Source organism: Nerophis lumbriciformis, linkage group LG09 (genome assembly GCF_033978685.3).
Source record: "Nerophis lumbriciformis linkage group LG09, RoL_Nlum_v2.1, whole genome shotgun sequence".
In the NCBI taxonomy this organism is placed as follows: domain Eukaryota; kingdom Metazoa; phylum Chordata; class Actinopteri; order Syngnathiformes; family Syngnathidae; genus Nerophis; species Nerophis lumbriciformis.
In genome coordinates, this window is record NC_084556.2 from 46,636,513 (window position 1) to 46,659,467 (window position 22,955).

The 22,955-nt window shown below is 39.9% G+C and overlaps 1 protein-coding gene across 1 annotated transcript in view; it reads right to left on the reverse strand.

Annotated features, from left to right (window-relative positions):
• Positions 1-21,990, reverse strand: part of prdm15 (PR domain containing 15) — a 68,387-nt gene extending 46,397 nt beyond the window's left edge. The window contains exons 1-11 of the mRNA XM_061961695.1: positions 21,910-21,990; positions 21,407-21,446; positions 21,239-21,332; positions 10,338-10,491; positions 7,423-7,572; positions 7,234-7,339; positions 7,098-7,151; positions 5,602-5,802; positions 5,309-5,515; positions 5,143-5,237; positions 4,986-5,073 (exon numbers count right to left, since the gene is read on the reverse strand). Coding sequence (XP_061817679.1) covers positions 4,986-5,073; positions 5,143-5,237; positions 5,309-5,515; positions 5,602-5,802; positions 7,098-7,151; positions 7,234-7,339; positions 7,423-7,572; positions 10,338-10,491; positions 21,239-21,332; positions 21,407-21,437 — 1,180 coding nt within the window. The 5' untranslated portion in view covers positions 21,438-21,446; positions 21,910-21,990. The remainder of the gene's footprint in view (positions 1-4,985; positions 5,074-5,142; positions 5,238-5,308; positions 5,516-5,601; positions 5,803-7,097; positions 7,152-7,233; positions 7,340-7,422; positions 7,573-10,337; positions 10,492-21,238; positions 21,333-21,406; positions 21,447-21,909) is intronic.
• Positions 21,991-22,955: the final 965 nt, after the last annotated feature.

Consider the following 22,955-nt stretch of genomic DNA (forward strand, 5'->3'; position numbering starts at 1 on the left):
CGGTATGTTGCTATTGCTCTACACCATTTTGAATTTGACTATGTTTGTGATTGCACATTTGTACATTTTGGGACAGAGTTGTTAGAACGCTGGTTTTCAATATATTATTAAAGTTTGACTGAACTATCTGACTGTTTTTTTGACATTCACTTTAGCGCAGCGTTTTTTTGACATTCACTTTAGCGCAGCGTAGGCGCGGCTTTTAGTCCGGGGCGGCTTATTGGTGGACAAAATTATGAAATATGTAATTCATAGAAGGTGCGGCTAATAATCCGGTGCGCCTTATAGTGCGGAAAATACGGTAGCCGCACCTAAAAACCACAAATTTACTCAAAAGCTGACAGTGCGGCTTTTAACCCGGTGCGCTTTATATATGGATTAATATTAAGATTCATTTTCATAAAGTTCGGTCTCGCAACTACGGTAAACAGCCGCCATCTTTTTTCCCCGTAGAAGAGGAAGTGCTTCTTCTTCTACGCAAGCAACCGCCAAGGTAAGCACCCGCCCCCATAGAACAGGAAGCGCTTCTTCTTCTACTGTAAGCAACCACCCGCCCGCGTAGAAGAAGAAAAAGCGCGCGGATATTACCGTACGTTTCATTTCCTTTGTGTGTTTACATCTGTAAAGACCACAAAATGGCTCCTACTAAGCGACAGGGATCCGGTTCATGAAAAGACGCAATCTCTCCATCCGCACACGGATTACTATTTCACAGCAACTGCCTAAAGACTTTCAAGAAAAGCTGGCTACTTTCCGTGCATATTGTAAAAACAAGATAGCTGAAAAAAAGATCCGGCCAGAGAACATTATCAACATGGACGAGGTTCCACTGACTTTTGATATTCCTGTGAACCGCACTGTGGATACAACGGGAGCACGTACGGTGAATATTCGCACCACAGGGAATGAGAAGTCATCCTTCACTGTGGTTCTAGCTTGCCATGCTAATGGCCAGAAACTTCCACCCATGGTGATATTCAAAAGGAAGACCTTGCCAAAAGAGACCTTTCCAGCCGGCGTCATCATAAAAGCTAGCTCGAAGGGATGGATGAAGAAAAGATGAGCGAGTGGTTAAGGTAAGTTTAAGTTTATGCGAAGAGGCCGGGTGGCTTTTTTCACGCAGCTCCGTCCATGTTGATATACGATTCCATGCGCGCCCACATCACGCTGGTTTTAATATATTATTAAAGTTTGACTGACCTATTTGACTGTTTTTTTGACATTCCTTTAGCGCAGTTAGATGCGGCTTACAACACGGGGCGGCTTATAGGTGGACAAAGTTTTGAAATATGCCGTTCATTGAAGGCGCGGCTTATAACCCAGGGCGCCTTATGGTGCGGAAAATACGGTAATTGTCCGTTAATAGTGTTAAAACTTGAAAATTATCTATCTTTGGTAGACTTATTAATGATAAAACATTATGTATATCTGTGATTAATCACGATTAATTTTGAATTAAACTATGAACAAGATGTGATTAAATATTTTAATCGTTTGACAGCCCTAGTGTATGCATATATACAGTGCAGGCCAAAAGTTTGGACACGCCTTCTCATTTCAATGCGTTTTATTTATTTTCATGACTATTTACATTGTAGATTGTCACTGAAGGCATCGAAACTATGACATCTGTGAAGTGAAAACCCTCTCAGGTGACTACCTCTTGAAGCTCATCGAGAAAATGCCAAGAGTGTGCAAAAAAGTAATCAGAGCAAAGGGAGGCTATTTTGAAGAAACTAGAATATAAAACATGTTTTCAGTTATTTCACCTTTTTTTGTTAAGTACATAACTCCACATGTGTTCATTCATAGTTTTGATGCCTTCAGTGACAATCTACAATGTAAATAGTCATGAAAATAAAGAAAACACACTAATATGCACACATACATATATATATGCACACACATATAAACACATATGTATATGCACACACACACACACATACATATACATATATATATATATATATATATATATATATACAAACCCCGTTTCCATATGAGTTGGGAAAGTGTGTTAGATGTAAATATAAACGGAATACAATGATTTGCAAATAATTTTCAATCCAAATTCAGTTGAATATGCTACAAAGACAACATATTTGATGTTCAAACTGATAAACTTTTTTTTTTTGCAAATAATCATTAACTTTGGAATTTGATGCCAGCAACACGTGACAAAGAAGTTGGGAAAGGTGGCAATAAATACTGATAAAGTTGAGGAATGCTCATCAAACACTTATTCGGAACATCCCACAGGTGTGCAGGCTAATTGGGAACACGTGGGTGCCATGATTGGGTATAAAAGTAGATTCCATGAAATGCTCAGTCATTCACAAACAAAGATGGGGTGAGGGTCACCACTTTGTCAACAAATGCGTGAGCAAATTGTTGAACAGTTTAAGAAAAACCTTTCTCAACCGGCTATTGCAAGGAATTTAGGGATTTTACCATCTACGGTCCGTAATATCATCAAAGGGTTCAGAGAATCTGGAGAAATCACTGCACGTAAGCAGCTAAGCCCGTGACCTTCGATCCCTCAGGCTGTACTGTATTAAGAAACGACATCAGTGTGTAAAGGATATCACCACATGGGCTCAGGAACACTTCAGAAACCCACTGTCAGTAACTACAGTTGGTCGCTACATCTGTAAGTGCAAGTTAAAACTCTCTTATGCAAGGCGAAAACCGTTTATCAACAACACCCAGAAACGCCGTCGGCTTTGCTGGGCCTGAGCTCATCTAAGATGGACTGATACAAAGTGGAAAAGTGTTCTGTGGTCTGAAGAGTCCAAATTTCAAATTGTTTTTGGAAACTGTGGACGTCGTTTCCTACGGACTAAAGAGGAAAAAAACCATCCGGATTGTTATAGGCGCAAAGTTGAAAAGCCAGCATCTGTGATGGTATGGGGGTGTATTAGTGCCTAAGGCATGGGTAATTTACACATCTGTGAAGGCGTCATTAATGCTGAAAGGTACATACAGGTTTTGGAGCAACATATGTTGCCATCCAAGCAACGTTACCATGGACGCCCCTGCTTATTTCAGCAAGACAATGCCAAGCCACGTGTTACAGCAACATGGCTTCATAGTAAAAGAGTGCGGGTACTAGACTGGCCTGCCTGTAGTCCAGACCTGTCTCCCATTGAAAAGGTGTAGCGCATTATGAAGCCTAAAATACCACAACGGAGACCCCCGGACTGTTGAACAACTTAAGCTGTACATCAAGCAAGAATTGGAAAGAATTCCACCTGTGAAGCTTAAAAAATGTGTCTCCTCAGTTCCCAAACGTTTACTGAGTGTTGTTAAAAGGAAAGGCCATGTAACACAGTGGTGAACATGCCCTTTCCCAACTACTTTGGCACGTGCTGCAGCCATGAAATTCTAAGTTAATTATTATTTTCAAAAAAAAATTAAGTTTATGAGTTTGAACATCAAATATGTTGTCTTTGTAGCATATTCAACTGAATATGGGTTGAAAATGATTTGCAAATCATTGTATTCCGTTTTTATTTACATCTAACACAATTTCCCAACTCATATGGAAACGGGGTTTGTATATACATACATATATACATATACATATATATAAATATATATATATATATACACATATAGATATGCACATGCACACGCACGCACACACACGCGCACACGCACACACACACACACACGTATAGACTCATATACACACACTCAAATAGTAGTCATTTTGACTAAACGAACAAAGAGTAACTGTAGCAACAACAATACTGCCTGAGTGAGGTAGAACAATAAGTAAGGGAAGATATCTATATACTCAAATAGTAGTACATTTGACAAAACGATCCAAAAGTAAACAGCAACAATACTATCTGAGTGAGGTACAACAAGTTTGAAAAATATTAAAGCTCCTGAGATTTGTAATCATCAACCTGTGGCTCTGGCCGTTGGGTAGAGTGATCCGCAGCATTAGGAAATGTAGACCGAACTTCATGTTGGGGCACAAACAGAGCCTTTTCTTCACCGCAGTAAAGGCAGCCCATTTTGGGACACAACTGGACCAAAGTCGGTAAAAATCGAGATCCTCTTGCCCATACAGGAAAGCAGGGAAGCTTCGCCAGCCCGACCCAGAGTCTCGTTACTGACTTGAAATAAGTTCATCCGAACAACAAGCGATCGAGGAGGTTCACGGTGGGCCCGATCCAGAATGGGCTTGTCGTCGAGTTTTAGCACATCTTGCAGAAGCTGTGCGTAAACTCAGTCGGGCGGGGGCCTTCACAGCCCTCAGGGAGACACACCACTCTAAGACAATATTCCACCTCGAGCGACCCTCCAGATCGTCACACTTTTTTGTGAGGAAATCCACAGCAGAAGTTACCTTGTTAATGCTAGCATAGATGTCGGTTAACTCGCTAGCGTGAGCATTAGAGCTCTAAGCTAGCAATTGCATCGCCATGGGAAGAAAGTATGTTCTCGCATGGCTCCAGAGCAGTTGCCATCTCCCTCTAATGGTGCCTAAGACAACGGACTCCAGTTTACCGAAAATTAGTGCACATTTTGTCCATCATCATCTTTGTACCCTGAAGCAGCATTGAATCAGAAGCTTGCGAGAGAAAGGAGAACAACAAATCGTGCAAAACAAATGACCACACTGTACCCTAATATCAATGGCTGAAGTCAACAAAAAGTGCCATTAAAATATATAAAAAGCCAAATTCCCGTGGAGCAACCGCTAAACTCGTCCTACACCATCACTGCTCAGCAGCACCCCTCTTACAAATGTTGGCAAAGCCCAAACGACGACCTGTGTGTGTCGCCAAACTATCCACGGCCTGTAGAAATGTGCATACATGAAGCATGAAGTTAGCAAAAGGCACCGCACATCATCAACGTCAACGTCAGTCTTGATACATCTCAACTTTGCAGTGAAAATAGGTTTTGGTGCATAAGCAACCTTAATACATAAGGCCCCTGATCTCCACTGAACACAAAGAACATCTTACCTGTCCTGCAGTTGTGGAAATTCAAGGCATTTTCCAGGCGGAAGGATTTGTCACATGTGTTGCATTTATATTTGTATTCCAAGTCAGGCTGTGAAGTGGAAATAAAAAAAAGGGTCATTACAGAAACTCGATGTGTTAACGGTGCATCGTGACCCACCCCGTTCTTGCTGTGTTTGTAGGAGATGTGCTGCTTCAAACTCTCCTTGCGGCTGAACAGTTTGTCACATTCATCACACTTGAAGAGTTTGTCACCTGGACACATCAAACATAGCCATTCTTCAGGTATTTGCTGGTAGTGGAGCATGGTATGTTTCTGCGAGTACCATGTGATCGGATGTGTCTGTTGAGGTTGCTGCTGTTCTGGAAGACCTTGCTGCAGAGGGAGCAGCGGTACACCTTCTTGTGTTCTCGGCCTGGCACTCTCTTTTGCACGGCCCCGACGTCCGAAACCAAGGGCGGGCCGCTTCCCTTTGAGGAAGCTGCTACCTCTAAAGCAAGAGACTGTGTGCTCTCAATAGCTTGCTTCACATCTGTAATCCAAATCATGTACTGTTTATGCACCAGATGGACACTTCTTCATCTGGTGAACCCTTTCAGGCCTGACTGTTATTCTTACCTTTACTCCTGCTCACAGCAAGCACAGCTCGAAGTTTGCGGCCCCTTGCTTTTCTCCCACGTGCGGACCCTTTCCTTGCAAGCGGCTGAGCAGCGGGAGCATCGTCGTCCTCTCCGACCACATCGTCCTTTTGTGATGTTTGAAAGTCTCTTGGAACCTCTGTTGAGGCCAGCACCTCATCGGCAGCACCTGTCATGTCACCTGTGATCGGAAGAAGCGATGCAAGTTCTAAAGCTGTTGAAACGATACATTTGAAGATCTATTATGCAAAAAAATATACAGTTGTGGTAGATCGGGATACGAGTTTAATTGATTTTGTGACGCAGCTCATATCTTGAAAAAAAACTAATTATGAAACATCATTGCCTATTGCTTGGATTTACAGAAGTCATGTTTGGCTCATGTTCCATTCCGTTAAATATGCGTGGTGGTCAAGCTAGCTCTGTTCTCAATGGGTACGAGGCACCATTTAGCCTTTCTCGAAGAAAAAATGCTCGATGCTTGTGTTTTCGACTGTACAAATCATTCAAATCGCGAAAAGGATAAACGTTTCTTTGGATTTCTTTGAGAGATAATGAAAGGGCGGAAGAGTGCAAAATTTTACGAAACGACGACGAGAAAAGCAGCTCACACACCAGTCCAAGTGAGCAGAGTTGAAGAATGCATGAGTTTGCGGTGATCCCTTGGTTAAAGGTTTGTTTGATATACTTTCAATGTTTATTATTTCTCAATTAAGTATTATCTTGATGTTTGCATTTCTTAAACACAGGTTTCCTACGAATGTTTCGAAAAGCACCAAATCGGCGAGTCTAAATAAAAGAAAACAAATGGGAGCAAGACATAAAAGAGTTAAGTTTTTACCAAAGGCAACAATCATAAATGAAACTTTCAGCACATACACAATGTTGACAAGACAGGGAAAAACGAACTACTCGTGCAACAGCAACAAACATGGCAGCTTAGACACAAAGTTAAATCATGAAATGCATCCTTACCCAAGCAAAAACAATACATATTTATCCGGGAGAGTCTTGATACAAATTTCCTTGACCCAGCCACACACAAAGAAGTTGTAGACCTAAATGCTTTTCCAAATTTCCATCTGTTTTGTCACGTAGAATGGCATCTGGAGCACAGTAGTTCAATATGTCTGGGAACGCAACTGAGATATAATCCTGTATATCGCTCGACAAACTTTTTTCTGATAAAGTATAGGGATCTGTTCCTTTGCGTAGTTTGATTTTTTGCCCGCATCTGCTTTTTGCAGGAATATTTAAGCTTCTTTTGTACTCAGATAGTTTGCACCCTGCTTGCTGTACAACAGCCATCTTAGCTTGGTTGACCACCACTGGTTTTCACTTCCGGGAAGAAGTCATGTGACTGAATACAAGCAGAAGAAGGCTTGTAACCGAAATGTTTGCTCGCAACGATTAGTCGAGAGACAACTTATATCCTGAAAATTCTGTAAACTTGGGCACTTGTATTTTGAGGCTTACCTGCATTGTTGTCTTTGGCCAGAGGGGGCGTAACAGCAGCAGTTTCCTCAGTTTCTGGTAAAAACAAGATGTCAAATTGACCAAGTTGATACACACACACACAATATAATGTTGTCTCATACATTATGTTTTCTACCTGTAAGTGGTAGGGGCTGAGTGGGACACCTGAGAACGGGCTTCTCCATCTTTTTAGCATAGAAAGCTCCATACCAGACCCTCAGCTCTGTTCCTGGGAGCACATCCTGCTCAACAAAAAGCACAGGAAGGAAGGATGAGTTTCACAACCACAAAAGACACCTTCTGGGAGAAATGTGTCCACACTCACCTGGATTGTATTGAAGAACACCTCATCATTCTGCTGGTAGGCTGTCAGATTTTGGTGTTGGTGATCTGTGGCAGGTCGAACCAGCATCATCCAGTTACAGTCGTCTTCACTACTGGTGTCAAAACACACCACGCCGTCATGCTGGAAGATCTGTTTGTCAGAGGGAAGACTTTTTGGTACACTTCACAAAAGTGAGTATTTTTCAAGCATTACTGTACATATATGATGTTATCTTTTCAAGGAACAACATCGGAAAAATGACATTTTTATATAATGGAAAGAATGTAACCATTTCACCAAATAGGGGGCATTTGCTTCCCGTAGAAATAAAACAGATAAATGCAGGATGAAATTAAGTGTACTGCGATGAGGTGTACCCCGCCTTCCGCATGAATGCAGCTGAGATAGGCTCCATCACCCCCCGCGTCCCCAAAAGGGACAAGGGTAGAAAATGGATGGGATGGATGGAAATTAAGTGTAAAATAAAACGATTTTACTGAAAACAGTGTCTTGGACATTTTTATGCTTACTATGAAACAAAACTAAAACTTAATTTTGGCAAAATTTGCTTGAGAATGCTAAAAAAAAATAAGCCGAACTGAAATGCTAACAGGTAGCACCATAGACATCTTATAAGTAGACACAGCATTGGCTGCTGTGACGCGAGAAATTCGGTCGGCATCTTGAAGTGGTGACGAGGAGCCGGCGAGCAGCCTAAACTGACAGTTGACAGGTAGAAAACAAAGATGCCGGGCTGGTGTTCAGCGTTTAACTGCTCAAATGAGCGGACTGTTGAAAATAGGAATCGGGGGATTACTTTTCACAAGATTTAACAGTAACGCACTATTGGTTGTATTTTGTGAAAAGAATATTACCATGGAGTTGAGAAGGAGCAAAGATCTACAATAGTACTGAAATCGTAGCTGCTAGCAAACAAGAGTATGACCATAATAGAATTGCTTGTCAATGAAATTATATACATTTAAAAATGTCATACTTGAATAACATAAAGTTGAAATAAATGATGAAGATAAAGATTGTAAAAGCCAACAGGGGTAAAAGTTAGGACCACAGTCCAGATTGTGTAGGGAAGGGGGGGTATATAAAGTTATAAAGACTTTCAGGTGTTTATATATGTTTATGTTTAAGTATTTGGCAGACGCTTTTTATCCAAAGCGGCATACATAAAAAATACATATATAACAATCACTGTAAACATTATCATTTAAGGGAAGAATGTAATACAAAATATCAATACAAAGTGTCAAGACAGAGTAAACTCTCTGCTGCTGCAGCAACAGAGATACAGTCTATAGGTCCCTAAGATATATAGATATCTAATGTATTCATGCATTGTTTATGTAGGATATACGCATGTATATGTAACCTAATCATATTTGACTCTGGAATGGTTAGAATAAGGTCTAGATAGGGACAAGCAGTAGAAAATGGATGGATGGATGCATGTATCAGTAGCAACACTGTTTTAAAGAGAATAATTGGAAAAAAGTAAAAAATCTGTAAAACCTGGATTTTTTCAACGTAAAAAATAGATAGCTTGAATGTTTTAAAAAAAGGAAATGTTTTAATGGTGGAACTGTTGAAATTGGTTGAAAAATGTGGGAGAGGTAGTAGGGTGGAAACAGTGGAATTGAAAAATCTAAAATTTTTGGAACTTTAAAAATGTTTATTTTGAATGTCCAGGAGGGGTGGAATATGTACTTGGTGGAATGCATGAATTGGTGGGAAAATGTTATAAACGTGGATGTTAAAAAAAGTGTGTCCATTGATTTCAAATAGGAAAACATGTGAGGGAAAATGTTAAGTTCCTGGGAATGTGGGAATTTTTGAAAAATAAAAACATGGTAGCACATACAGTATGTCATGAATGAGCGGAAAAGTGTACGAATGCCTAATTCCTTTAAAAATTAATTATTTTGTACATATTTGTGAGCCAATTATGTTTATTTTCTTTAGAAAAAAACAACAGAAATGTACTTAAAATTTACAATTTTGTGGTGTTCCTGGGTTTTCACTCAGTCCTGTTACACGAACATTTTTTTAAAATGTGGAATATTTCACAAATCAAATAGTCTACAGGAAGTTGTAGTATTCACATCCTCCGCAGGCAATGGGGAGATTATAAGTATCTTTATGTATATTTCATCATATTTCAATCATGACTTGCGGTTAAATTCTTATCTACGGTATATTTTTTTTCAGTTTTTCACTTTTTAAGTACAATATTTTGTTCAATCAATGTAATGTGTTTAGTGTCAACATGTTATTGGCATGAATGTCAAGTGGTTATATTTCATGTATTTGATCATTCTATGCTGAAAATTGTTCCTCAAAAGGAAAAATCGTCAGCATAGAAAGTTTGTACAAAAATGTATTAAATTTGCCTGAGATGGAATAATAATTAATTAGTGTGTGAATGTGAGTGTGAATGTTGTCTGTCTATCTGTGTTGGCCCTGCGATGAGGTGGCGACTTGTCCAGGGTGTACCCCGCCTTCTGCCCGATTGTAGCTGAGATAGGCTCCAGCGCCCCCCGTGACCCCAAAGGGAATAAGCGGTAGAAAATGGATGGATGGATGGATAATGGATTAATTGAGAATATGTGTACTGTTAGATTTACAATGACAGAAAAACATACATTTAAGTTTATTTCAAGAGTTACAACAATGGCACTAATGTTTAAACTGCTGGCAAAGAAAGTGAGTACACTCCAAGTGAAAATGTCCCAATTGAGCCCAAAGCGTGGATATTTTCACAGATGCTAAAACAGAATTTAGGTTCGGACACATGCTTAGCCGGTCCATCACCACTAGGTTTTCTTCAGTGGCGGCAGCACTCGTGGAGCCCCAGACTATGAGAGAGTGTACTCACTTGTTGTACTGTATTTCAAAAGTACCTTCAAAGGAAAGCCAACTTCTTTTTCCAAAACGGGCACCCTTTTGGCCTCAAACGGGCCAAATCGTGTCCTTTTGACCAGCTGTCGTTGGACGAAGACACCCTCACCGTGATCTGCTACTGGCCTGATTTCCAGACTGTTTGGAAGCGAGGAACTGAACCAGGACATGGAAGAAGAGTAAACATATTAAGCACAAGAACAGGTCCAACAGAAGCCCATATTGTTCTAGAAAGATAGATAGATAGATAGATAGACAAATACTTAATAATGTGTGTTACGACATTAAAAGATACATTATTAATACTGCATGAAAAGGAAATAACTGATTACAGTGCATCCGAAAAGTATTGACAGTGCTTCACTTTTTCCACATTTTGTCATGTTATGCAATGTTTTTTATCTAATCTGATAATTATATATTTTACCTGTTTTAGTCTGTCTTTTGCCTGTACTTTTCAGTTTTTATGTTTGTGGTGTACCCTTTGTTTTTCAACTGTGATTGTTTTAAAGGCTTTTATAAATAAAGTTGGTATGGTATAGATAGGCTCCAGCACCCCCCGCAACCCAGAAAAGGACAAGCGGTAGAAAACGGATGGATGGAAGGTATAGTATGGTTACGGCTCAGGCCTAGGATAGCCTGGTGTGAGGGGATCAGGCCACAGTGTGTGTGTGTGTGTAAGTGTGTTTGCAGGTTCTGCACCAGCAGCCTGTAGGGCTTCATCAGCAGAATGGGTATCAGCTGGGAGCCCGAGGACCTCAGTCCTTGCTCTGATCTCCTTTGCTCAGCCTTGTTTCTTTTGCACATTAATTTGTTTTGTACATTTGTAAGTTTTGTCTTTTTGTTAACTGTTGTATTCTCTTATGTTATATTAAATATTATTTTGTGCACGTTTTACTTCAGTCTCGCCTCCCCCTTTGGGCCTGATTTACTAAAGTTTGCATGTCCTAAAACATGTGCACCACTGATAGCACACGCAAAGCTGATCTACTAAATGTGTGCAAAGTAGATTGCATCTGTTAAGTGAGCAGAAAAAGGCATGCAATCCATTTTGCGTCAGTTTTCATTAATATTCAAAATATATGCTGATCATCAAAACACCCACAATATTGGGAGGAGAAAATGCAAATATTTAGCACGCGCAATGTGATTTATCAACACTCATCACCGTTTTGCAAGCACTATTTAGTGTTATATTGAGCACGTGTCAGAAGGACGTACAAACTAACAGTTCTACACACGGCTGCAGGATCGGTGCTCGTGTGTGTCAACATTTTGGACGGTCACAAATAAAATGAAAAGATGTGATATATTGTCTGTTCAGCAACTTCCTTTTATAATTTTATAGCTGCTTGATGACTTAAGGGGCTGATTAAAAACAAATTCCATTGATGTGTTTTGGTGTCTGCCGGCTTTATTTTTAAAATGTTTGTTTTTTTAAATTTAGGAAATATACTACTATGATATATCTCCCACATCAAAAGACATCTTTCATTATGCATTTTTGTTTGCTCGAAGCCTTTAAGTCCCATTTAAAACTCATTTGTATACTACAAGCCTTTAAATAGACCCCTTTTTTAGACCAGTTGATCTGCCATCTCTCTATTCTGCTCTGCCTCCCTCTCCTGCGTAGAGAGTTTATCATATTGCCACGGATCAGTTTCCACAGAGGACGCGCTAGCTGTTCCAAGTCAGGACCCGGAATGAACCACTCCTCTTTGCATCAGTTGGTGACGCTGCTGACTTGTGTACATACAAGAGGGTCCCCTGCTGGCCTCACTATGGACTAGGCTCTCACTTTATTAACAGCATCTACTTGGCATACATTGCACCGGTCACCCTGGAGGGGGTCACCACATCTGCAGTCCCTTCCAAAGCTTTCTCATTGTGCCCATTGGGTTGAGTTCTTTTCATGCCCTGATGCGGGATCAGAGCCCTTTGAGACATTAGTGATTAAGAGCTATATATAAACTTTGATTGATTTGATTGACTTGAGACATTCTAGACACACAAATGCTTTGGTTATGTGAGCCACAGCCTTGCACACACAATTAATTGTCATTGTGCATATGTTTCTGTTGCCTGGATTGTGATTAAGAAAAGGTGTAAGATTATAGATTTAGGCCGCCGGTTCAACAGATCACACGCAGGTAGGAACATGATAACATTGTGCAGAAAAAGATCAAGTGTCTACGTGATAAAAGCCCCTTATGCATGAAAAATCCTAATTTACATAGGGCGGTCTGCACAACTTCTGAATTGCACACGCAGTGTTAATAGATCATACACAACACCGCCCACTCGTAGTACACACAATTTAAAAATGTTTGCACATGCTGTCTAGCGCGTGGTATTTGGACCATAGTAAATCAGGCTCTTTGTCATTGCAGCCCACGGCCAGCCGTATCAAGTAGGGGATTTTCTTAAGCACTACATGATTTTGAGTAAGGTAGTATAAATTTGGTTTTGCCGTGGTTAATTTGTAATCTGGTTTTGGTTATGAGCGCTTTGTCGCATTGTGTCAGTTTTTTGATTGGCTTGTGAAGTCTTGAGGAGCTGGACGTGCGTTTTTGATTGACGTTTAAAGGGTTTACCCCGTGACGTCATTTGCCTTATTTGGGTAGTGTGCGCTCTTGGGGTATCGTGCTGAAGTTTTAAGTGAGTACAGATTTTTTTCCCCCATTATTTTGTTCAGCTGCAGCTGTTAACAAGACCCAGAAGCTAAGTGTATTTATTGTAATGTGCACTGAAAGTTTAAAGAAGAGGAATCCCTGGAAGCTTAGCGGTGTTTCCCAACAGGGTTCTAACTGCATTTTGTGCATTAATGTGAAAGTTAAGAGCAAGTTGCAGCTTCTCATTTTACTTATTCCCTACTTTGGCTCGGGAACGCACCGTGGTTACGCTTGTTTGCCAGCTTGCTGGTTTTGCATGCATGCTGTCGGTATATAGCGCATACACATAGCCATGCTTACCGTGGACTAGGTTTGAGTTTGAAAAGATTTTGGCTGGGTAGTGTCGGAGGCAGATATTTACATATATCCGTATTTAAGTGTTACTTTTTTAATTTCATAATCATATTACAAAACAGCTAGTGTTTTTCTTCCAATTGTGGTCTTTTGGTTGTCTGCAAATACTGTGTGCTAACCTTGAGTGTGGAATGTAAGAAAGAGAGATACTCCTTACTCTTATCTATTCTTATGTCCAGGTGCGGAGGACAATGGGCATGTGATTGGGCTGGAGGGACAAGACTGCGAGGGTGGGAGGGAGAGAGACTTGATAGAGGAGAGGGTTTTTCATTGGAGGGGGGCAGACCATCTTAGCGGCGCGATTGAATGTTCTATGCTGGACTGGTCTCAGTATATTTACAAAGCTTTGCAAATATATTACAAAATACCTATTCTGTCTCTGGTGGTTTTTCTACTCAGCTTTAAGTGTCGTAAAGAGCTTGGGAGCGAACAGCGACTTGAATTCCCTGGGAGGAACAACTGGTCCAAACGCAACAGTAGCTAGTAGGGCTGTGAATCTTTGAGTGTCCCACGATTCGATTCAATATCGATTCTTGGGGTCACGATTCGATTCAAAATCGATTTTTTTTTTCAATTCAAAACGATTCTCGATTCAAAAACGATTTTTTTTCCCCCGATTCAAAACGATTCTCTATTCATTCAATACATAGGATTTCAGCAGGATCTATCCCAGTCTGCTGACATGCAAGCAGAGTAGTAGATTTTTGTAAAAAACTTTTACAATTGTAAAAGACAATGTTTTATCAACTGATTGCAATAATGTAAATTTGTTTTAACTATTAAATGAACCAAAAATATGACTTGTTTTATCTTTGTGAAAATATTGGACAGTGTGTTTGTTGTCAAGCTTATGAGATGCGATGCAAGTATAAGCTACTGTGACACTATTGTTCTTTCTTTTTTATTTTATATATAAATGTGTAATGATAATGTCAATGAGGGATTTTTAATCACTGCTATGTTGACATTGTAACTAATATTGATACTGTTGTTGATAATATTCATTTTTGTTTCACTACTTTTGGTTTGTTCTGTGTCATGTTTGTGTCTCCTCTCAATTGCTCTGTTTATTGCAGTTCTGAGTGTTGCTGGGTCGGGTTTGGTTTTGGAATTGGATTGCATTGTTATGGTATTGCTGTGTACTGTTTTGTTGGATTGATTAATTAAAAAAAATAATAATAATAATAATATACGGTAATTAAAAAATAATTTAAAAAAAAAAATCGATTTTTTAAAAATGAGAATCGATTCTGAATCGCACAACGTGAGAATCGCGATTCGAATTCGAATCTATTTTTTCCCACACCCCTAGTAGCTAGTGGGATTTCCTCGTCTTTGTGTTGGTGTACTTTGTTGATGGGAGTGTGGTTTGGAAAACTACATTAGGAGGCCATTAATTGAGATTGCAGAGTATTAGGAAGTTGATATTGGAGACACAAAGAAAGTTCAATATATTGTTCAAAATAATTTGAAAGATCAATCAGTTAAAATTGACATTTTGAATGCGACAGAAGTGCATAAAGCAGATGTAGCTGTACCTGTAAATGTCATTGGTTTGCATTTTGAGCAGCAGAAAGAGTTGCTTTACGACATATTTCGGCTCAAACTCTTAATGGATCTGTCCCGAGACAGCATCTACATGTAAATAATAATGCACATAACTTTTTAAAAAATACCTCCCTCTATCAAAGTGTAAAAATAGAGATAAAAGCATTGTGTAATGAGAAAATGACATGTTGATACTATTATTGAACAAAAAAAAATCGGTCTTTAAATATATGGAATAACGTTAATCTAAGGCCTTTTTATAAGACATTACAAATTACCGGTACATGGCGTTGCGTTCACGTCCCACCCCAACTCTATTTTACCTAACATAATCAATAATTGTGATTTACAATATTGATTAAAAAAAAATCCTTATTATTTCAGCCATAATCCTGCAGCCCTATGTATAAGACTATATCTCATAGATAAACACTATTTTTAACAATATGAACAAAAAAACTGCAGTTTCGTCTTATGGCCACAAGGTGCCATCTTTCAAAATTCTTATACATTTTTTTTTAATCTTTGTATCCCTTATGTCCATAAAGTGCTATGGAGCACAATTCTCACATTTATTTTATTTATGTCATTTTTTTTCTGCCATATTACTTTATAATGCTTTTGTTGCTTTCATATGCACATTCAATTTCTACTTGGTCCATTAAACAGAGTTTTTAAAAATAAAACTTTGTTAAAATAAGTACTTTTTGAAAATTTTGAACACATAAAAATACCGTGATAATAATAATAATAATAATGTGATAATTTTGGTCACAATAACCGTTATAAGAAATGTTTATACTGTGACATCCATATCTACAATTAACACACATTTTTCTCTTTTCTTTGTCCATCCATCCATTTTCTACCGCTTATTCCCTTTGGGGTCGCGGGGGGCGCTGGAGCCTATCTCAGCTACAATCGGGCGGAAGGCGGGGTACACCCTGGACAAGTCGCCACCTCATCGCAGGGCCAACACAGACAGACAGACAACATTCACACTCACATCCACATACTAGGGCCAATTTAGTGTTGCCAATCAACTTATCCCCAGGTGCATGTCTTTGGAGGTGGGAGGAAGCCGGAGTACCCGGAGGGAACCCACGCAGTCACGGGGAGAACATGCAAACTTCACACAGAAAGATCCCGAGCCCGGGATTGAACCCAAGACTTCTCAGGACCTTCGTATTGTGAGGCAGATGCACTAACCCCTCTGCCACCGTGAAGCCTCTTTTCTTTGTATTCTAGTAAAAAACTGCTGGTACAAGGTGGCTAACAATGCAGGTAATTGTGATAGGATAGGATAGGATAGACTTTTATTTGTCCCACAATGGGGAAATTACATTGTTGCAGCGCAGTTTTTTTTACATACAGTAATAGAAGTAAATCGTAATGAAAAACAAGAAAATGGCAATAAATACTACACATTGCTCACTAATATGTATATATAGAAGATAAAATGCAACAAAAAACACAAACATCGGTATTGCACACCACGAAAAAAAACATCACAGTAATCACATAAGTGCGTTGTAAAGTCTTATAGCTGTGGGTAGAAAGGACCTGCAGTAGCGCTCTTTATTGCACTGTGGATGTAACAGTCTAATGCTGAAGGAGCTACTCAGGGCCTCCACAGTGCCGTGCATGGGGTGAGACTGCACAACTATTCCGCCTGTAAAGCGCACTAAAAACCACCAACAACGCTTTATTTACATGTGGCCTGCATATTAATCAAGCTATAGAAACATCGTCTTGTTCACACTGCCCCTCCGACCACTAGCGCGTAGCCAGCCACTGGCTTCTAGGTCGCTTGAGCTGCTAATAATGTAAGTTGCGACGCACCATAAAATAAATAAGACCCTTGAGCTGCTTTTGCTGCTGTTTTTCGTTTGAGTTATTAAAACCTCAAGATAGATTGTAAATTACCTGTACAATACAAGGTTTTGGCACCAAGTTGGTCAACTTTAAAAAATCCACACGCTATCAACTTGATACATTTGGCTGTCAACAAATAAAACCATCGCGCTCTATTAAATTAACACGCCCAAGAAAGGAAGTTTTAGTAAGGCTTACAATGAGCAAAATAGTGTAAATATTACATTGTATGAATGTGCCTGTTACTACAATACATGTATACTAACAGCATGTATATAAAACCTTGTTGGAGGTATTTGGATGTTTTTAAAGCCCTTCTAGGCCAGACCTGGGCAAATTAAGGATCGGGGGCTGCATGCGGCCCGTTAAGCTTTTCAATCTGGCCTGCCGGACATTCCCAAATAATTTTTTTAGCTTTTAAAGATGGAAACTGTAGCTGCCATTATGATGTGCAGTGATGTTTTCAAATTACTGTAAGTCTTGAACTACACAAAGTATTTCAATGGTTGGCATCTGCGCTTTTGCATGATATACTAGTTACTGTGGTCATTTAAGTCACAGCAGCTCAGACGAGGCATCAAGCAGTGTGGGTGGGGAGAATTTCCAGAGCGGCCAGCCTGAAATGCGGGTGTCAGGGACAGACGTGGAAGGACATTTTTACAAAAAGTTCTAAAGCTTAGTGATATATCAGATGCATCAGATTGTAGGTGGGTCTTTGTTTTGTTTTTTTGTGTTCATATTTCACTGTGTTTGTTGCATTTTTGTTGCGTTTCGTTTGATTGTAAAATATGTCAATTGAGAGGGTGTTTGACGACCATACGTTGTCAATATTCAGTGTTTTATCGTTTATAGTTAATATTGTAAAACCCATATTCTTTACTTTCATGTACATTCTGGGTGTCTCATTCAGTAAAAAATTTTTTTAAATTCCATTCCGTTTTTTAAGGTGGTCTGTCATAACCTTTTTTGGCATTCAATCAGACATTATTGTGAGGTTTTGTATTAGTGTTCCCAGAAATCAGATATACTTGCCCCCAGACACATTTGTTTCTCTAAATTTGGCCCCCCCGAGTCAAAATAATTGCCCAGGCCTGTTGTAGGTGGAATAAATCGTATCCCCCATTACCTGCATTGTTAGCTGGCTCTCGCCAGCAGTGTTTTACAGTTAGAACTCACAGAAAATAAAAATATGTGTGTTCTTGCCTTACATAAGGTTTGTGAATGAGCAAAATTGTCAAAAAAAACGCAGTTCCCCTTCGATTTCCACTTACATCATATTTATTATTGTTCCTTGTAGGGATGGAGCGATGTATGGAAATCTGAACTGTTTGGTTCAGAGACATCTTATAAGTAGACGCAGCATTGGCTGCTGTGACGCGAGAAATTCGGCCGCCATCTTGAAATGGTGATGAGGAGCCGGCAAGCAGCCTAAACTGACAGTTCACAGGTAGAAAACAAAGATGGTGTTCAGCGTTTTCCTGCTCAAATGAGCGGACTGTTGAAAACAGGAATCGGGGGATTATTTTTCACAAGTAAGATTTAACATTACCGTCCTATTGGTGGTATTTTGTGAAAATAATATTACCACAGAGTTGAGAAGGAGCAAAGATCTTCAATAGTACTGAAATCGTAGCCGCTAGCAAACAAGAGTATGACCATAATAGAATTGCTTGTCAATTAAATTAATTAAATTTAAAAATGTCATACTTGAATAACATAAAGTTGAAATAGATGATGAAGATAAAGATTGTAAGACAGAATTTGGTTTTATTCTGAATCCAGTTAAACAGATTGGTGGTTTTAGTTGATATAAAGACTTTCAGGTGTTTATCTGTATATATGTTTAAGTATTTGGCATTCACTTTTATCCAAAGCGACATACATAAAAAATACATATAAAACAATCACTGTAAACATGATCATTTAAGGGAAGAATGTAATACAAAATATCAATACAAAGTGTTAAAACAGAATAAACTCTCTGCTGCTGCAGCGACAGAGATCCAGTCTATAGGTCCCTAAGATATATAGATATCGATTGTATTCATACATTGTTTATGTAGGATATACGCATGTATTTATAACCTAATCATATTGTTTTTTGAACTTAAAAATAGCTGACCGTTTTTTTCCCCTTCTCTGGGATTATATTCCCAGTTTTGATCTCGGACATCTGGTCACTTATAGCATATAAGAATATTCTATTACTGTTAAGCAAACTATGAATAATAAAACATCATAGCTACACGTATGACAAAAAAGCATGTGAAAATCAGTGGTATTCAGTGAGGTAAGATGAATTAAATGCGCTGACAGTTCATTGCTCCTGCCAAATGAATTGCACTGAGTGGAACGGATCACCACTCCAAGATGGCGGCCCCGCGTCTCTCAGCGCCAGTAGGCAGTAGCGGTCCATGCTGCGTACCCTTATAAGATGTCTATGGTTTGGTTGACCTGACACAGTACAGAGTGTGTGTGTTTGGTTCATGTTTTTTCTTTATTCTTTTTGCTACTAATTAGTTTGGACTCGGGCCCTATGATTTTAGCTTCAATAGAATGGCAAACAATAAAAACAAAATCTACTATTTAAAGTTAAAGTTAAAGTACCAATGATTGTCACACACACAGTAGGTGTGGTGAAATTAACGTCTGCATTTGACCCAACCCCTTTTTCACCCCCTGGGAGGTGAGGGGAGCAGTGAGCAGCCACGGTAGCCGCACCCGGGAATCATTTTGGTGATTTAACCCCCAATTCCAACCCTTGATGCTGAGTGCCAAGCAGGGAGGTAATGGCTCCCACTTTTATAGTCTTTGGTATGACTCGGCCAGGGTTTGAACTCACGACCTACCGATCTCAGGCCGGACACCCTAACCACAAGGTCACTGAGCAGGTTGTGAGTTATTTAACGGTATTGTATCCGATGATGAAAAAGTGGTATGGAAACACTGGTAATCTTTGCATTTGTGGAATTACTTGCTGCTATGAAATGGACTATAATAACAAAACAGCATAGTAATCTCATTATTGACACCTCCTCCTTCTTCTTACGACCATATCGGACATGTTCTTTGTGTGTTTTGAGTACATTTTGAGTGACTTTACAAGGTGTCTGAGATGGAGGACTTCCTGTTTCAAAAGTTGCATCCAAACCAGTGGTTCTTAACCTTGTTGGAGGTACCGAACCCCACTAGTTTCATATGCGCATTCACCGAACCCTTCTTTAGTGAAAAATAAAACGTTTTTTTTCTAATTCAAGACAAAGTTGTATGTTTTTGGCAACACTTTAGTATGGGGAACATATTCTAAGTAACAAAGACTTAATTTAGAGTTATTTGGACACTAGGGGAACATATTCTAAGTATCCATCCATCCATCCATCTTCTTCCGCTTATCCGAGGTCGGGTCGCGGGGGCAGCAGCCTAAGCAGGGAAGCCCAGACTTCCCTCTCCCCAGCCACTTCGTCCAGCTCCTCCCGGGGGATCCCGAGGCGTTCCCAGGCCAGCCGGGAGACATAGTCTTCCCAACGTGTCCTGGGTCTTCCTCGTGGCCTCCTACCGGTCGGACATGCCCTAAACACCTCCTTAGGGAGGCGCTCGGGTGGCATCCTGACCAGATGCCCGAACCACCTCATCTGGCTCCTCTCGATGCGGAGGAGCAGCGGCTTTACTTTGAGCTCCCCCCGGATGACAGAGCTTCTCACCCTATCTCTAAGGGAGAGCCCCGCCACCCGGCGGAGGAAACTCATTTCGGCCGCTTGTACCCGTGATCTTGTCCTTTCGGTCATAACCCAAAGCTCATGACCATAATAGGTGAGGATGGGAACGTAGATCGACCGGTAAATTGAGAGCTTTGCCTTCCGGCTCAGCTCCTTCTTCACCACAACGGATCGATACAGCGTCCGCATTACTGAAGACGCCGCACCGATCCGCCTGTCGATCTCACGATCCACTCTTCCCTCACTCGTGAACAAGACTCCGAGGTACTTGAACTAAGTAATAAAGACTTAATTTAGAGTTATTTGGTTAAGGTCAGGGTTAGAGGGTTAGGGTTATAATAAGGCCATGCCGAATAAGGCATTAATAAGTACTTAATAATGATTAGTTAAGAGCCAATATGTTACTAATTTGCATGTTAATAAGCAAGTAATTAATGGTGAATATGTTCCCCATACTAAAGTGTTACCATGTTTTTTAAACTGGTGCATAAAATGAACCGTGCATCAACATCACCTTGTTCAAAGAACAAAACCAACACAGTTCATAAACTCACAACAAATTACACACCTGCAAATCAGTCAGCTGTTGCCGTATCCGTAATACGCCGATAAGGAGAAGTTTGTATTTACACGATGAGTCGGGTGTGTTTTGACCTCCGCCGAACCACCGAACCCCTAGGGTTCTATCGAACCCAGGTTAAGAACCACTGAACTAAACACTTTGAGACCAACGCTCACCGGGCTCGGCTGAGGACGAAAGAGTCCTGGACGGTCACCAGAGGTCCAAGTTCTGGGCACTCCGAGTCGTGGTACTGTCCACAGTCCTCACACCCTGTGTCACACACGCCATCAAACACACACTCTTTGATGCGATGATGGCACCTGACAGATGAGGGTAATACTCACAGATGAACTCCTCTGGAGGCTCAGCTGCCATTCTGTCAAGCTAGCAACACAAGAGAAGACCATTGAACATGTGGAAAGAATAACAGTTGAAATTATTTGCAATACAGAGCGTTTATTAGGTGGTTTTATTGGAATGGAGGCCATTTGTGCTGTGTTGAATGCACACAAACAGAAGCTAATAACATTTGGAGGCAGCGCGTTAATAACGTGTGCAGTCCGAGTAGATCCAGGATTTCAGCAGCTCCAAAAGTGAATCCAGGTTTTAACTCCGATCTGAGCGTCTGCTCTCCAACAGAAATGTAACAAAGAACAGTCGGCATGGCGGATGGACCGGAGACTCAAACAGTCAAACCGGAGTCGCAGCCCCTCTTCGCCCAGCACACAGCAATGGAGGCGGCGGGAGAAGACTCGAAGCGGACCAAACATACCGGCGACGCGTTTTTTATCCAACCGTGGCGAGAAAGTGTCCGAATGTGACGTATATATGTGGGGAAATATCTTACCTTTCCTGCAAAAGACACTTCATTTAGCGAATCCTGACTCCGGGTTCCAATCCGCTCCAGACAGAGCGCAGGACCGGAAGCGAGACGTTGCGCGGTGCATCATGGGAGTTGTAGGCACATTTGAATGTATGACATTAAACTAGTAAATTAGAGAAAAGACCCCATGTTCTTGAAATAAATAATACAATTAATCCATCCATTTTCTACTGATTGTCCCTTTTGGGGTCGCGGGGGGTTCTGGAGCCTATTGCAGTAATTAATACAATTTTGAAATGTTTAAATCATTAAATAATTCATCAAACCTGTGGAAGTGGTAGAGTGTGTTTTTATGTTTTGTTGTGATGCATGTTTTATGTTTTTCTGTATGTGTGTTAGGACCCTCTTGAAAACGAGAGGCTGCATCTCAAAGGGCTATCCTGAATAAATTAAATTGAATTTAATTAAAATATTTCATCAAAACATCCATCTATCCATCCATTTTCTACCGCTTATTCCCTTTGGGGTCGCTGGAGCCTATCTCAGCTACAATCAGGCGGAAGGCGGTGTACACCCTGGACAAGTCGCCACCTCATCACAGGGCTAACACAGATAGACAGACAACATTCACACTCACATTCACACACCAGGGCCAATTTTAGTGTTGTGATATAATTAATTAAATTGTTAAATAAATAGTTAAATCATAATATCATTGTATAATTCAATATTTTAAATTATACATGTTATGGTAAAATAAATAGATATAATTAAATTATTTAAATACACATCTAATAAAACATTTACTTATTTAATCCCAATTTTCAAATAGTTTTTACACATTTAAAAATGTACTTATTCATTCCATTCTGTCCCATTTGACCATCTGTCTAAATATTTTTCACATCCATATATTTTGATATTTGACCTTCTGTTTTTTTACAGTTTCCAAAAAGACCAAAAGTCTGAATATTAAAAAAAAAAAAAAAAAAAAGACAATCTGAAAAATAAAGATCTGGAACTGAAAAAAAATTAATCCCTAAAAAAATTAAATTTGAATCTTAAAAAAA